This window comes from Mesoplodon densirostris, chromosome 12 (assembly GCF_025265405.1).
Source record: "Mesoplodon densirostris isolate mMesDen1 chromosome 12, mMesDen1 primary haplotype, whole genome shotgun sequence".
NCBI classification, from domain to species: Eukaryota; Metazoa; Chordata; class Mammalia; order Artiodactyla; family Ziphiidae; genus Mesoplodon; species Mesoplodon densirostris.
Genome location: NC_082672.1, coordinates 48913814 through 48931929, shown reverse-complemented (window position 1 = coordinate 48931929; position 18116 = coordinate 48913814). Strand labels below are relative to the sequence as shown.

General features: G+C 36.6%; 1 protein-coding gene across 3 annotated transcripts in view; it reads right to left on the bottom strand.

The window, feature by feature from the left end:
- The window catches only part of REV3L (REV3 like, DNA directed polymerase zeta catalytic subunit), a 192311-nt gene that overhangs the window by 28903 nt on the left and 145292 nt on the right, over nucleotides 1–18116 (bottom strand). For 2 of the 3 annotated variants that reach the window (XM_060115376.1, XM_060115375.1), the window contains 5 exons: nucleotides 12039–12157; nucleotides 5995–6136; nucleotides 4151–4395; nucleotides 2861–2969; nucleotides 768–974 (listed from right to left, as the gene is read on the bottom strand). In XM_060115376.1, coding sequence (XP_059971359.1) covers nucleotides 768–974; nucleotides 2861–2969; nucleotides 4151–4395; nucleotides 5995–6136; nucleotides 12039–12157 — 822 coding nt within the window. Of the gene's footprint in view, nucleotides 1–767; nucleotides 975–1479; nucleotides 1554–2860; nucleotides 2970–4150; nucleotides 4396–5994; nucleotides 6137–12038; nucleotides 12158–18116 lie in introns of those variants that run through there. The other variant, XM_060115377.1, reaches the window with a different exon arrangement.

Here is an 18116-nt window from a genome sequence, read left to right as displayed (position 1 = left end):
AGGTTTTTGGAGTTTACTTTGCCTACTGTGAGCTCTGTGGGAACTTGATTCTTCCACTGCTTTTCCCTTATTGAACTACTGCAAATATGGTATACCACAATGTTCTAGCCTTCATTTGGCATGAAAAGATCATCAAGCAAACAAGCCTACTCTGTTCCTTTCTCAACCATTAGTAAATTATTATATTACTCTGTCATACTATACTGTATTCATGTCAAATTAACACCCTAATTTAGTAAGTAACAAGAAATCAGTCTTGTTTAATGCAAAGTGTCTTTTAATTGCTACTACCACTGAAAAAGAAAGGTTCTGCTTTATATCTACTGGTACACTAGTAAATATGGAATGATTGTTTTTATTCTGACATTTGGAGAAGACAACTGAACTATCATCAAACCTCTATCAATACATTAAAAGGAATTATTAAGTACCAGTGTTACTGTAAACAATGCTGTAAAGGCGGCACTGAAATCTCATGTCAGTAATTGGTTACAATAGGGTCATCCAGATTATGCAGAAATACGTGTATGTTAATTTCTAAAATTATCATTGAACAAAACACAGAGTTCTCATAGAGAAAATGCACAAATTCCTAAGAATATGTATATATCAATATATAAGTCCTGGTTTGAGAAAAACTGATCCTATGTTAATGGAAATGAAACCCTTTTGTCTAAAGTTTCAAAACAAAATGGTTTAATGAATAGGCATTCATTTAATGCTGCTTTAGTCTCTTTTGAAAAAAACTATAGACTTATATCACTTACCTCAATGCATGGCATTCTCCCAGAAAAATTAGCAGCTGTGTAGCCAAATGTGACATTTGCTATCAGCTTAAGTCCTAGCTGACGTGCATCGAGCATTCGTGAAAGGGCTCTGTCTTGCTTGTAAGCCTTCATCGACTGCTTCACCATCAGTCTAGTCTTCAGAATCTCTTCGAGCATTCTTGGTAGCACACCCTTTCTTACTGAAGGCTATCATAAAGGAAAAAAAGAATGTTTAAATCCCTTAAACATTATAGAGTTAGACAATTAAGAAGGAAGCACAAAGTATAACAATGGCCAACTGTCATGAATTGAAACATACGAACAATAGTGTGGCCACAGGATGAGTGGCCATCAATATAAAATCATCACATTTTCTTTCTTTTGAAGAGGACTTTTCTCCTAAAACGTTCCTGTAATGTTTATAAATCTAATGTAGCACTACTATGTGAGTTCAGAGACCTCCAGGGAGGAGGATGCCAACTAGTACATAAGAGACCATATAATGAGTTCAGAGGGAAATTTTGTCAAAACTCTGATCCAAACCCCCACTCTTTCAGAAAGACACACGGGATTTGTATCACTCATAACAAACCTCAGTTTTTGAAGATCTCATCCTAATGACCCCACACAGTAATCTGCATGGAACTCCATTTATCTACCTTGGAAGAATGAAGAGCTGGGTTGACTCTGCTGACATTCAAACCTGCAGTTCCAGGGACTCTAGGTATTTCAAATCTGATGCTTAGACCACTAAGCCATCCCCTCCGGCCTATATTTATTAGCAATCTGGAAGAGGGGATGAATAGTGAGGTGATAAAATTTGTTGATGCCAAAAAAAATAAAATCATTTGTATTAATCAAGACTAGGGAGAATTTATGAGAACTCCACTAGGAATGAAAACCACAAAACAGCAGTAACTCTGAAGATGATTCACAGACACGTGCAAGGTAATGCATGTTGGACTGAACAATTAAAACCTCAGGATTAGGATAATCACACTCCTGAATATTAAAAAATCTAGTTTTCATTAAGCTTTACACATTGGGTCAAAATGTAGATGCAAGTTCTTAAAATGCTGTTAAAGGGAGATAAAATAATAAGCTGCTAGATATGTGACAATGAAAACATATTGTAACCTCTAATTCATTCTGTGTACCTTCTGAAGCATCCATAATGTTTAAATTAAGACATAATATATGTTATTATGTTAAAATGTAATATTCTCCAAAATGGAATATATCATGAACTCACTTGGTAAAAATTTTCCTCATATCTAAATGGCTAATTTTATAGTACTCTTTAAACACAGCATCCTCTTACTGGTAGAGAACGATGATACTTTTGCTAAGTACACCAGAATGAATTTGAGGGCTAGTGGGGTCCATGCTACCACCACCAACCACCCTACCATCCCACAATTCTAGTACAGACTCACTGCTAAGGAAATAGAAAAGAAAGGAATGAAGTTGGCATATGAGAGGCAATACAATCTTCTCCTAGATCTCTTCCTATTTGTCTTTATTCATTTATGAGGCTTTTTTAGTTTCTTTTGAGGGGAGACAAGGGAGAGAAAAAAGGGACTCTGTTATTAGTTTGGGTATCTTCTTAAAAAATATAATCAATAAATACATTAGAATATCATTATTTCTAAGACAGTCTTAATTTAAAATATATAAAACAATTAGTAAAGTATACACATTAAGGCAATTTTAATCTTTATATGTTAACATTGTTGTGATCATCAAATAGCTAGTTAACATTGTTGTGATCATCAAATAGCTATTTAAGCCTGCCAGATTCTAATAGAGGGCAGAAGGTATATAGGCACATTTATTTCTTGCAATAGTTCATTAAAAACTAAAATCTAATAATTAAAAGATTTTAAACCTAAATTCATGCAAAACAAGATTACTGTTTTTTTTAATGATTTAAAAATTTTCTTAGAAGATTCCCTATATCTTTGACTTTCTGAGATAAGACATTGAAGCAAACTTTTTTTTTTTTTTGGTATCATATGCCAACAACATCTAAACGATCAGCTCTCCAAAGGTTAAGCCACAGTTGATACCTTTCATTTATAAAAGAGTATTACCTTGACAAAAGCTATTCCATTGGGGGACACTGTGATATCATGCCTAATTTGGTAAAGTAAATCTGGAGGTACTCTTAGAGAGGTACAGCCAAATTTGAACTCATCATACCTGTTAAGAAAAAAAAAAATTAAGCAAATACTTTCTCAGATCACAGAACAGAGACTCTAGGTAATTTTAGGAATCTTTCTAATTCTATTGGAAACTCATTTTTAAACATCTAAACATGAATTAATATACTTAGTAATATGTTTATTTGTTTAGTTACCAAAAAGCAGTTCTTCAAATATTAGAAACATTTCTTAAATAGCACTATCCTAAAGTACATGGGAAAAATCTATACTAAAATACCAAATTTCAGCTCAACATATGACTACCTTACACTAAGTTCCCTAAAGAAAAATTTAAGCCTTAAGTAAAAAGACTGCAACTAACTTTTCCAAATTCCTGTTCTTACTAAAAAGACAGAATTACCAATACAATTTCCATAAAAGCTTTCTATAAGGCGTGAATATACTTCAGACTAAAACTATAACACTTGGTTTTAAATACACAGAAATCATTATAAAGGAAGACTGTATTTCTTATGAGAAAAAATTTGGTTGACATGAAAAAATCTAACATTTGGCAATTTAACTTTTTTTTTTTTTTAGAAAAACTATTTCTAAGAAAAGTCAAGAGGAGGTCATAGCTGAAGTTATAAGATCATAATCCTCAAACTGTTCCACTGAAAAGTGATTTATACCAACAAATTAAATATAACTCTTATTTAAAAGGAGACCATAGGGCTTCCCTGGTGGCGCAGTGGTTGAGAGTCCACCTGCTAATGCAGGGGACACGGGTTCGTGCCCTGGTCTGGGAAGATCCCACATGCTGCAGAGTGGCTGGGCCCATGAGCCATGGCCACTGGGCCTGCGCGTCCGGAGCCTGTGCTCCGCAGCGGGAGAGGCCACAACAGTAAGAGGCCCGCGAATCGCAAAAAATAAATAAATAAAATAAAATAAAAAATAAAAAGAGACCATAGATATACACAAAGATGGAACAGATAAACTGGTTGATCGTATTCACAATCTTCTTCATATGAGTTATTCATCCATGATGCTCAGTCAGTCATACGGTGATCCGTGTTAATTAATTAGTAAAGTAACTACAAAGAGCCGACTAGATGTGCTACAGCCCATTCATCTTGCTCCTAAGGGCAGTCTCATGTGCAAAGAGGCACTCAAAAAGTCTAATTTTAGTAAGAAATACAAAGTACAACAAAGTAATTGTAAATATGAAAAAAAACTTACTTCCCCAAGTTTTCCACATGGCCAAGGCAGGTGGAGAAACAGTAGTTGTATGCAATCACAATAGAAGGATACAGTGACTGGAAATCCAAAACGAGAACAGAGTTGCTATAGAAACGAGATTCAGGCTCCATAATTAGAGGAACACACTGTGGAGCTCTCATCTGGGATCTCTGCTGTACACTAGGTGTCACAGGAATATAGTTCATTGGTTTAGCAATACGCAACATCATTGATTCCACACGGTACTGCAGGCAGAGAGGTAGAAGTAGGGAGAGAAGAAGAAACTTAAATACAAATATACTGGTCTTTTGAATATGTGAAAATCATTTGGGGGACGTTTTGCTCTTCAAAATATGGCTGTAAGACTTTTCTTACAACACAATTATATAACGTTGGTTATTTAATCGGCTTTCAGGTATCAGAAGGGAACCCTTCGTAAGTCCTTTTCCTATTCCCATAACTTTTATAAAAACTGCAAAATATGTCAGATAACTTACACATTAAGTTATTTTTGAAAAGACAGACACAATTTCTTTTAATAGTTAAAGATAGCAATATCATAATAAACAGATGTAGAAGAGACGGTTGTACAATTTGACAATTTCATTAAAAAAGTTGGCCAATAATCTTTGACAAATTTATTTGGGAAAATTAGAGAATGGGGGTCCTGACACTTGAGATGGATAAATGTTATCTCCATTTCCCAAGAAGGAACACAGGATTCCAAAACTGAAAGGTAGTCAGGTTAATACTGGTTCCTCACAAAAATTAATCAAGCAATTACTGATTGTTTATAATAACTGCTATAAAGCAGAAGGTTTATAGTTTAGAAAAAGAAAGCACTCACAAGAACCAGCATGGGTTCACTGAAGTATTCTCATGTGGTTTTAAAGTATCTTTGCCTTTTATTATAAGCCAGATCAAATAGTTTTTAAAACTTGTGGGAGTATAAATAAGTAAAATAAATAGCTTTATAAGCTATTTAATAATAGCAATAAAATTGAATACAGCAACAGGTAATGCCAAAGTAGTTAGCACCCTAGTTTTGCTATATTTACTGAATTGGTAGATTGGGGGAATGTTATAGACATAATTAAAATAATTAAAAGCTTTTATGAGGTCAAGGAAGCTAAGCGATTTAATGTAGTATCCTGGATGGCTAGCACAGTGTTTATTTAACACACTAAAAGTATTCAAATAAACATTTGTGGAATAAAAGCATGAAAACAGTTTCAGCAAGGCATTTAAACAAAAATCTTTCATTATATCCTTGGGAAACTAGTTAGAAAGAGATGAGTTAAATGGCTTCCAAGCTCCCATTTTTCTTTAACATTAAAAAAAAGTGATACAGCCCACTTATGTTGATTCCCAAATCCTCCTCCTTCTTTTTTTAATATCTGCTGGGAGTTGGAACAGCCAAAAGTAGGAATGTAAAACAAAAGAGAGGTAGACTTTCTTTGCTGCATCCCCAGTTCTAAGCGGCCTTTCAAGTCATCCCTAATCACACTGACGGTATTCAGGAACATAATACCATCCTCAAGGGCATAGCCATTTATTTTCTTATTATCATGCAAAACTCAGCAGTGGCCAAAAAGTGGGTGTGGAGAAAAACTAAAAAGCGGAGCTGTAACAACAACAACAACAAAAAGTGGAGCTGTTAAGTGAATTAAAGCTTTTCCAGAAAATGAAACGACAAGATTTGATTAACCTAGCTACATGTATATATTAGTTGGTACCAGACAGAAAGTTTAAAAAAAAAAAAAATCAAATCACCTCAAACATCTCAAAAGTACGTATATCATTCACACAGAACTTTCAAGTGTGCAAGAAAATTGATTTCCTACCTGTGAACCCCTTGTCAGTACATGTAAAAACTGAATGCCAAAAAGTCTAGCCATTTCACTGGTTTTCCCAATCAGGTCCAGCTGTTCTAACATTTGGAGATTTCCACGGACACGGCTAATGTAATGATCAACCATTTTCCATCTGTTAAAAGAGAATCCATGCTATGAACGTTTGGGAAAAATTTGTATACTTGAAACTAGTACTGTTTTCATTATGTCAAAAACTACCTATTAAAAGTGAGGTTATTTACGGAGGGAGTCATGATCGAGCCTTTAGCAAAGTACGTTAATGAGTTAAACATTAGAAAATTTCAGATATTTCAAGGGCATAAAACCTAGTGAAAACATGTAAAGTTTAAAATAATGCTTGTGATAAGGTGGTAAAACTAAGGATAATTATTTTCAACTTGCTTGATTTTACTCTATTTTTATTATAAAAAATTAACATTGTCTCTATGCCACTGCTAATGATGCAATAATTATACAATTATAATTATGCTATCTATAGGCTTTTAAAAAACATGTAGGCTTTGGGTTATCACTGTTAATACCAGTCTAAAAAAAAGTATGCACTGGTGTCTTATGGAAAGAAACAGTAATTTGGTGAAGATTTAGAAAAATCAGGAAAATAATTTTAATGAGACCATACGTGGGGTAAATATATATGTCAAATCAGTATTTCCTGTGAAAATACAAATATTCTGTTGATTTAAACCTTGAAAACCTCTTTACCCTACTTTTTTTGTTAAGAAAATAAGCAAACAACAACAAAAACCTTCACCAAAGCTATGAAAGGAAGTTTTAATTTAATATTTGGTTATTAAAAGGTAAAAATTATCCAAAGGTATATGATAAAAATTTATTCATTTAAGGAATATCAAGATTCAAATAGATTGCATCCTTTAACTATGTGGGTTTTAAAACAATATAGTCACATATTATGGTTCAATAAAAAGTTTAAAAACCTGTTCCTATGACACATGACTAATCCGTACAGAAAAACTAGAAAATGAACATGAAAAGAAAAAAAAAATCACCCTATAATTAAAAACACTCCTTACAAGTGTTAGTGAGGATGCAGAGAAATTATATAACCCTTATACACTGCTGGTAGGAATGTAAAATAGTGCAGTTGCATTGGGAACAGTCTGACAATCCCTCAAATTGTTAAAAATAGAGTTACGATATAATTGACCAGTTCCACTCCTAAGTATATATCCGAGAGGTATAAAAATATTCATCTACACCAAAACTTGTATACAAATGTTCCTAACAGCATTTTTCAGGGTAGCCAAAATGTGGAAGTAACCCAAGTGTCCATCAACTCATGAGTAAATAAATAAAATGTGGTATATACCCACACAATGGAATATTATTTGGCAATAAAAGGAAATGAAGTATTGACATATGCTACAACATGAATGATTCTGGACAGTATATGCTAAAAGAGGCCAGTCACAAAATCATACGGTATGATTCCACTTATATGCAGTGTACACAACAGGCAAATCTATGGAGACATAAAGTAGATTAGTGGTTGCCTAAGGTGTGAACTGGGTCGGGGCGGGTGGTGGTGAAGAAGGGAGGATTGGAGGGTAATGGCTAAGAGATGCAGGGTTTCTTTTTGGGATAATGGAAATACTCTAAAATATACTGATAATGGTCACACAATTCTGTGAATACAATAAAAACCACTGAATTGTACACTTTCTTTTTTTTTGCGGTACGCGGGCCTCTCACTGTTGTGGCCTCTCCCGTTGCGGAGCACAGGCTCCAGACGCGCAGGCTCAGTGGCCATGGCTCACGGGCCTAGCTGCTCTGTGGCATGTGGGATCTTCCCAGACCGGGGCACGAACCCGTGTCCCCTGCATCGGCAGGCGGACTCTCAACCACTGCACCACCAGGGAAGCCCTACACTTTATTTTTTAAAAAAAATAATTCCTTTACTGTCATCTTTTATGGATTTTTAAATATTTATTTTCTTTATGTTTTTGGCCGTGTCGGGTCTTCTTTGTGGTGCGCGGGCTCTGTAGTTTGCGGCACATGGGCTGTCTCATTGAGGCACATGAGCTCAGTAGTTGTAGTGCACAGGCTTAGTTGCTCTGTGGCTTGTGGGAGCTTAGTTCCCCAACCAGGGATCGAACCCACGTCCCCTGCAGTGGACGCGTGGAGTCCTAACCACTGGACTGCCAGGGAATTCCTGTGATGAACATCTTTATAGCTAAGTCTATGTACAGATCCTTAAATATTTCCTTAAGATAAATTCCTAGATTTGGTCTTTTTAAAATGAAATGATACATTGCTTTTCAGATAATTTTAATAATTTATATTCATACTAGTAATGATAAAGTGTTTCCTTGCATCTTTGTCAACACTAGGGATTGCAATTTTAAAAGTTAGCTTGAGAGGCAAAAAATTGTATCATTTTAATATGTATTTTTTTTAGATCATGCATGTGATCCTTCAATAATACATATAGCCAAATGTAAAGCTAAGATAATGCATTATGTGTGGATTCAATCAGTTCCTTTAAATATGTTAAGTCCAATTCTCGATTTCACTTGGCAAAAACATACATATCCTAGATAATACCTAATTAGAGGTAGCAAAATATACATTTAGAGCATTCTAGGGTATATAAACAAACCACCAAATGTAGTTTTCAATGTTAAGTTTAATATCAAGTTTCATTTTATTTACTGGTATATAACTTCTCCTAAGCTTCTGTTTCTATAAGGCTTTGATCATAAGCTCAGTGCTTTCTGTGATTTCACTTCACTTCCTTGAGATTCCTTAAAAGAGACTGGAGAATAAGTTGACATGCCCAGAAAGCAGTTTCCCCAAATATATCAAATTGTTTTTAAGGCTGCACCTTCCTATTCTCACCATCATATGGCCTTACAATTCAATAAGCAGAGCTTCATTCATTTCAAACATCAGATACATTAATTTTAGGACTATGTTCTTTATACAGCTATTTTCTAAGCTTATTACTACCCATTTTACCTTTAACCTAAGGAACAGTAGAGGTGGGAACTTTCAGTTCTGATTACAGTAGAGTAACTGGTACTAGACTAGCCCTCCTGGATAAAAGAGTCAAGGTAATTGTTTTTGGGCAATGAACAATAGGTAATGTAGGGCCATGCTCCTTGAGAGAAGGGAAACTCATGAGGTGAGCCCCAGCCTGCATGGAGATAATTTTCTAAACACGGTGCAATGCGCTAGTCTGAGCAGAGCTGGCTATACTGCTAAGCTGAGGAGGCAGCGATCAGAGTTCAGGCAGCTGCCGCTGGGGTCTGTGGGACAGGGCACTTGTGCAAGGGGCAGGGCTTAGCATTTAGAAGTAAGGTGGGGCCTCCCTGTGAGTAACTGGCCCAGGGCTATGCTGAAAATGAGCAGGAGGAAACCACATGAGGCTTACTAGAGAGTAGCTGCTGTGGGCTTGAGTTTGGAACAGAACTTGTTAGATAGTGTTGCAGTTGGAGGTCTAGCCATGGCAGAGTGGAGAGACTTCATTACCCCCTTATTAACAACCTGGGCATCTGGCTGAGAGCTCAGAAAAACCACGCCTTAGGAAGGCAGAGTAAAGCCAACTGTAGACAAACCTAAAACCAAGCACTAACAATATGCACATGGGATAGAATCTGGAGACTGAGTCTTGTCAAGTTGGAGGGGCTTAGGAAACACTTTGGGCTTTTCAGAAATCCACCTGAACAAAGCACAAAAACCAGGTCTGCACAAGTTCAAGGTGATCAGCCAATAACTGAATTGCCTACTAGGCAAAAATAAACATGCTTCAGAGGAAGGTAAAATCCAGAATCTGTACAACAGAACATGAGCAATATCCATTACATAATCATGCAAAGAAATAAAAAAATATGACCCACAGTTAAGAAAAAAAGCAGCCAATAGAAACTAATACAGAGATGGCCAGGTGTTGGATTTAGTAACAGATAACATATAGATATGTTCAAAAATCTAAAGAAAAGATATTCAAGAAGTTAAAAGAAAAATATAATCTTAATGAGTTAACCAACAGGGAAATCCACCAAGTATGGAAACTATCAAAAGAAAGAACCAAATGAGAATTCTGGGACTAAAAATAACTGAAATACAAAATTTATTGGTTATTCTTTTTTTTTTTTTTCTTGGCCTCACTGTGGGGCATGCGGGATCTTAGTTCCCTGACCAGGGATCAGACCTGTGCCCCCTGCAGAGGAAGTGCAGAGTCTTAACCAATGGACAGCCAGGGAAGTCCCTATTGATTGTTCTTAACAGCAGGTTGGTGATGACAGAAGAAAGTTAGTAAACTTAAAGATAGGTCGTTAGAAAAAAGACTGAAGAAAAATGTACAGAGCCTCAAGGGTCTATGGGACACTGTCAAATAGAATAATATACACAGTGATTATTGAGGCCATCAGTAAGTTGAGGTTATAAAAAAATCAGGTGAACTAAATTTCATAGGTAACAAACCCTTAGAAGAACAGATAGGACATATAACCTAGTTCATCTTTGGCAGAGAACAGGAGGGAGATGCAACGGCCATAAAAGCAGGTAAGAATGAAATTGTTAACGTGTTAATAAATTCTTAAAGGTCATGTGTGGGCTAGCATGACACTTTAGAATCACTGGAAGCCCTGGACACCAGGGAAATCTTTTCCCATGAGCCTCCACCAAGTGCTCACGAGAAAGACTGGGGGCAGGGCAGTGCACACAGGAATAAAACCCTGCAACTTCCTCCAACGCTTCTCTTATATGAAGCAAAGCCTTGAGCTGCTGCAAAAGATGTTTATGGCTGGAAGGGGGTAGCAGTAAAAGCTGTACCCGAGGGAAGGCAGGAAACCTCCCCTGTTCCAACCACGGGCCTTGTACCAAGTAACAAACAGTAGCTGTCTACCACTGGGAAAGGGGCAGGAAACGTTCCCATCATAGATTCCAGGCAAAGAAACACCACTGCTGGGGAAGGAGTAGAAGCATAAGCCATGTTCCTCTGTGGAAGAGTCAGGAAACCTGCTCGGGCCAGGACCTGGCAGTGATACAAAGCAGAGGTCTATCACCACTCCGGGGAGAGCAGGAATGCTGAGAAAGCCTCATCTTCGAGGCCTGGGAGAGCAGGAACTCTCAAAGACTAACTCTGGACCAGGAAAAGTGAGTTAATTCCCCTGCCTCCACTATAAGCCTTACACAGAAAAACAACAGGAGCAGCCATCCAATCATTAAGCCTGACTTTGCCAAAAAAAAAAAATATATATATATATATATATTGCATACACTGGAAAAAGGAGAACGAATGTTGATTTCTCATCAGAAATAATGAAGGCCAGAAGAAAAGGGAATTTAAAGCAGTGAAAAAAATAATTCCCAACCCCAGAATTAGTGAAAATATCATTCAAAAATAAGGGTGAGATAAAGACATTTTCAGATAAATAAAGGCTGAGAGAATTTCTTGCCAGCAGTCTTCCCCTAGAAGAACTGCAAAGAAAACAATTTAGCACTTTCTTCAATGAAAATGTATGTTCACACAAAGCCCTGCATACAGTTTAATTCATAATAGCTTCAAACCAGAAACAACTCAACTGTCCATCAACAGGTGACTGGATAAATTGTAGTATACTCATACAATTGAATATTATTTAGTAATAAAAATAGGAACAAACTCTGGTTCATGCAACAACATGGTTGCATCTCAAAAAACATGCTGACTTTCTTGAAAGAAGATAGACACAAAGCAGTAGACTGTAAATAATTCTAATAATACAAAGTTCTAAAACTGACAAAACTAATCTATAGTAATAGAAATTCAATTCATACTTACCTGGGTGGTTAAGGAATAGGTAGATTAACTACAAAGCTATATACGGGAATTTTCTGGGTGTTAGAAATGTTCTTTATCTTGATTGGGGTAGTGATTACAGGGTGTATACATTTTTCAAAGTCATTGCACAATATACTTTAAACGTGTGCATTTTATTGTATATAAATTATACTCCAACAATACTGATTTTTAAAGAGATATTACCCTCTTCAAAGTTATAAAACATTACCTGTATAGATCTGTCTTGTTATCAAACCAATCTGATAAGACTCGAAAAGTAAAGAGGGGAAAACGCTGATGAAGAACATGAAAGCTCACATTTTCAAAGGTGTAGTTAGTTAGAGCCACCTAAGCAAAGAAAAGGAAAACTCCATTATAATAGTGCTCATACTTACATGCAAATTGGGTTCTAAAAAATCCTAAATATTATTTCTAACTTTTCAGAGTAGATATGAAAGCTATTGTAAAAATGATTCGTGTTACAACTGAATCATAATTAATTTAAAACTATGTATATATAGCCTACTGGACAGAAATGTTTGTAATAAATTAATATTTAATTAGAAAAATAATCAGACCTGAAGAGATTCAACTTGGTCATATAATACTTACTTTAGAGATCCCAGTTCTTATCACTTCTGTTTATACTCTATGCCAATACAAATACTGACAAACAGAAGCATTGTCGAGCAAGTTAATTTTTTGTTCTTTCCGTACTTACTTTTTGATCCTGATGACATGCTGATTAACAGGCTCCCACAGATTCGAGGATGAGTTATCTAGTTAAAGGCAGGCATTCATCCTGCTCTCAAGAATTACATCAGTACTAAGACCCAATATATGGACATTATAGAGTCAATTTCATTTCGAAAGCAAAAGATTAAAAAGAAATGACAGAAATGTTTCCCATCTTCAAAATATGTAGGTGAAAGCTGTGTTACTGGGAGAAGAATACTGAAAAAGTGTCCAAATTCATAAAACATACCTCTAGCTAGATGATCTCTCAGAAATACCTACAAGACACAAGCAATCTAAACAATGGCAGGTATTTCAGTATAAAATGGAAATTAAGGAACCAGCAGTCACCATTCTTAGTTCAGCTCGAGGTTCTAAGGAATAGTTCAAACAGCACCTCACATTTCTATATTACAATTTTAAAATATATTCTTTTCCACTTCTACAATCCAGCGAGTACAAAACAGGGACTGAATGTTAAGCTCATCTCAGTGCAGTGACCCCAAAAAAACTGGTCTTCTTTACCTATAATTTCTATCGATCTCCAGAATGACAGCATCAGAATGTGGCATACTTCGGAGTATGTGTATATACTTACGTTTAGAGACACACACACACACACACACACACACAGACTTTTAAACTTTGGAATGAACCCATCTATTCTAAAGTCACCAGTATAAAGCAGGTACTAACCCATTATGGGGGTAAATGGAAGTAAATTACCATTTCTTTTACAAAAATCAGTATTGCCCTGGAGTACTTCTCTCAAAAATAAATAACTCATTTTATTATAAAATTCCCATATTTGAATGACTCTTCTACATGCTAGTGAATATTTTAATTTAGTTTAAATTTTTTTTCTATTTAGTTTCATAGAAAATGGAACAAAATATCTGATCTCAGGTAGTTACATGATTACCTAATAAAGAGTATAGCACTTTAGACCAAACCTAAACTTCTGCTAGAGTATATATCATCATTAAAACAATCAAAAAAATCTCTACAGAAAAGATCACCATGTTGTCCTGCAGCTCTCTCATTATGGGAAAACTTGAAGTTTGCCATGTAAGTTGACCTGTAAGGATTAACTAGGGGATTCTGTGATCTCAAACTAGACTTAAATTTTAGAAATTGGTCCCCAATATCTGAGGCAGATGGCAGACCTATGTTCTGAGTTGATTTTATTTCAAATAGAACTATGTCATAAATTGGATTAAGACTAAAATATTATAACCTTATAGCACCCACTCTACTTTGGGTCTTCTTAGTGTCACAGAAGCGTAAAAATGGTCACCTATAATCCCAGCTGTGAGTAAAATTAAAGGAAGGAAACATGAAGTCTAAAATTAAGATGATCCACCTTTAGAATGTTCCAATCTTTAGAGTGATTTACTCCATAAGTTGTCAATGAATCTAAAACTATGAATTAGGAGTTTGTTACTTGTTTTAGAAGGCAATCTGAGTAAGTTAAACATTGAAAAAATGTACTATGTAGATCAAAGTCAGAATTGATAGAGGAAGAAAGTATTATAGTCCTTGACCATTTATTTTACTGATAATAAAGGAATCAGCGGATAGAGGTATGGTTACACTTTTCCATTCACAGAGTCAATGTGCAGTACCCAATGGTTAGTAACTGCAGAAACAAATTATTCAGAATGGGGAGGGGCAATCAGAGAATTAGTGCAAGGGAACTGAGAAAATAAAGAGGAAAGTGGAAGGAGACCATAAGGAAGCACCTGTGCCCTATTATCCTCTATCACCTTATTCCTGCAGTTGTTCCTCATTTCCCCAGAGTCTTCAATTAAAAATTTTGGTTGACATAAACTTTTTATAGAAAAATACACAAATTTAAAGTGAACAACTTATGAATTTTTATGTATACATCCATGTAACCACCATGCATATGAAGAAATTTTTAGGACACTGGAAGGCTCCCTTGTGCCCTTTCCCACTCAATACTCACTAAAGTTATAGATTAGTCTTGCCTATTTTTAAACTTCATATAAATGGAAACATTTAATATGTACTATTATTTATCTGGTTTCTTTTGGTCAACATTATGTTTGACATTCATCTATTGTTCATCGTGGCAGTACTTCATTCTTTTTCATTGCCGTGTGGTATTTTTTGTTTCAGCTGCTTACTCTGCACCCTAATGCACACCAATTATTGGTGACAAGTCTATCTCCTTTTCTAAAGTGTTCTTTGACAGCAAGAACATCTCTGTACTTCCTTCCCACTCCCTCCTCACTCTGCACCGACTCAACAGTCTTTCCTCTAAATGTATATATCATTTATGTCTCATCTGGCTCTTACATGCCTATGGGGTCAGTGATAGATGCCCTATCAAAGCCATATAATATATATGGGATATGTGTGTATATACATACACAGACACATACTCATTTTAAACAAGCTCTCTGTTCTCAGCTTATTTTATATATTTTATTTTGCACGTTTTTCTTATATATACTTAAAATAAAATATACAAAATAAGACAGAGAGCATGCCCACAATCCTGATTCTTAACCCCATACTAGCTATGAGGCTTTTTAGGCAAGTCACTTCTGTGAATGTCAGTTTTCTCATCTTGAATAATACCTCACTACTTTCTTGTCTTACTTATCCTGCAAGTTTGTGAGTATCAGAAGTCAAAAATGACAAGTCTATAAAAGTGCCTTATAAATAAGACAATATATGAATACAAGGGAGCATATTATTTTACCTAACAGATGCTTATTGACAGACTGATGCTGTAATAGGGAATATTAGAACCAGATTCCAATGTTCCAAACTGAGATGCAGGCCTACATGCTTGTGTGGAAGCATCTGACCTTCCTAGTGACTCTGTTGGGGGTGTTCTTCACTATCTTATCTGACAACTCCTTCGTAGCATCTGATTCCTCTGTCTGCTCCTCAAAATGTTTTCATTCACAAAATTGTGCTTGGCTCAATCCTGATCGCTCTCTCCATTCGCTTCTTGGTGAGCTCACCCACACTCTCATGTGACTTCCAAGGCTGTACCTCTAATCCAGACTCTACCCCATATTTGAGACTTTCCTATTGAAATGTCTGTTGAGTATCTTTCACCTGGATATCTGACTGATACCTCATGCTCTATATCCTTAATCTTCATTTTCCCACCTAAACATGATCTTAAATCATCTATGCCAGAACCCTGATAATCATTCTTTTTATGTTGTTTGTTTGTTTGTTTTTTGTGGTACGCGGGCCTCTCACTGTTGTGGCCTCTCCCGTTGCGGAGCACAGGCTCCAGACGCACAGGCTCAGCGGCCATGGCTCACGGGCCCAGCCGCTCTGCGGCATGTGGGATCCTCCCGGACCAGGGCACAAACCCGTGTCCCCTGCATCGGCAGGCGGACTCTCAACCACTGCGCCACCAGGGGAGCCCTGATAATCATTCTTGACACCTCCTCCTCTTCATCTTTTTGTACATCCAGTTCTTGTGGATTTACTCTCTAAATTGTTTTGTGAATCGCTATATCACTGTCAACTTTCATTTGAGCTACTACAATAATGTTCTCACTGGTTTCCTACCTCTGGTCTTGCCCCCTTCCACACTGCTACCAGAAGACAAGTCTCAGAGGTAATTCCCATCAGTGCCTCCATATCACCTGAGCTACTCCGACGGTCATACCCCAAGACCTGTGATTACCTGTAATTGTACCCTCTCCATAACCTCACGGAACCATCCTCCGACTGCTGTCTCCTTCCGGGTTACTCCCCCTGGTGCCCTGACCTCTTTGCTCCTAACCTAGCTCAAATTCCACAGTCAGTCATTATAATCCCAAACTTGCATTAACATTCAGTTCTCTGTCCCCTCTTGCTTCCTTTTAATTAATTAAATTTTAGTAAAGCCATAACCCTTTGCTTGTGAGCTGTGCTCAAATCAACCCTCTGTTACTCTGCACTTATAGCTGTGAATTTGAACACAGCTGGCACGTATCTCTTTAATTTGCTGATGCAAATCTCAAATGGGCTGTCAATGCCTAGCTTCTATGTTTTCTTAATTAATCACTCTCAAATTCTCCTAAATAACTCTTCTCTCCTCAAACCCAAAAAGCCCCTCCCCAGCTGAGAACAGTGGTTCCTATTTCACTGAGGAAACTGAAGCAACCAGAAGAGAACTTCTCATCCTCACGTCTACCCAACCTAACAACATCTGCACCCAGATAATCTGCCTGCTAAAATGGAGGAACCAGCTATACCCTTATACCCTTAATCTTAATTTGATCTAAACCGAGGCCCAAATCTGTGCATTAGAGATGGCATTCCATAATATTTGTTGAATTGAATCAGATCTATTTCCAACCTAGTTTGCAAATTCTTGAAAGGCCTGGATTAAGTTGATATCCAGAAGGCCTCTAAATATAATCCTCTGGGGAAGAGTCATTTATTCTTTCATTCAAGCAGTCAAGTATATCATGAGCACCATTTCAGAGGCACTTTGTTTGTTACTGAGGATTCAAAGTCTGGAGGGAACAGCAGTAATTCTATGTTAAGCAGGAGAGTGAAAACTAGTATATTAAAAAACAAATTTAAAAAATTAAAAAATCCAAAGTAGCATTAAAAAAAAAGGTATCCGGGCTTCCCTGGTGGTGCAGTGGTTGAGAGTCCACCTGCCGATGCAGGGGACGTGGGTTCGTGCCCCGGTCTGGGAGGATCCCACCTGCCGCGTAGCGGCTGGGCCCATGAGCCATGGCTGCTGAGCCTGCACGTCCGGAGCCTGTGCTCCGCAACGGGAGAGGCCACAACAGTGAGAGGCCCGCGTACCGCAAAAAAAAAAAAAAAAAAAAAAAAAAAAAAAAGGTATCCATTCAACTGTAAATTGTATCTGGGGGGGTGCAACTGTTGTGGAGATGTTGGATTTCACTTTCATTTTACAAACTCTTCTGCATTTTTTTATAGTGAATATAAATTATTTTTAATAAGGAACATTAAAAACAAACTATAAATATTTAAGAAAACAAAGAGCTAGAAACAGCTAAGTGTCATGAGGGAGATACAGATAAAAGAAATAAAGATAAAAAAGGAGTTTCTGGAACTGTTTAAATCCAGAAAAAATAGTTTGAGGGCCTCTAATATGAAGAAACTCTTAGGGCCAAAGTCATAACCCTTAAAATCCTATAACAACTAGAGATACAAGATAGTACTTCCCACAAGTTCATTCAGGATTTCACGGAAATTTCCAAATTGCCAGGAGTACTTAGGGTTAGGAAAAAAGTGATAATCTAATTTGGTACATCTAGGAAGTGGGGGGGGGTGTAAATTACCCGACTCATAACTTTTTCACAGTTGTTCCGCACAGATACAAATAAAGATCAGAGATGGTATACATGTAGCCTGGAATTAGAGAGAGCCTTTGACCCTGAATTTTCAGTAAGGACTAAAGAAAGTCCTAAACTCTGAAAAAATATTTACTCTCTAATTTGTGATTTTTAAGCTAACAGTTGATAATTGCTACAGTTGCCCTTTGGATCTTCAGGAATGAAAAGACCCCTAAAACTAAGTAAGACTCAATAATTTAATTTTGTGTTTATATACT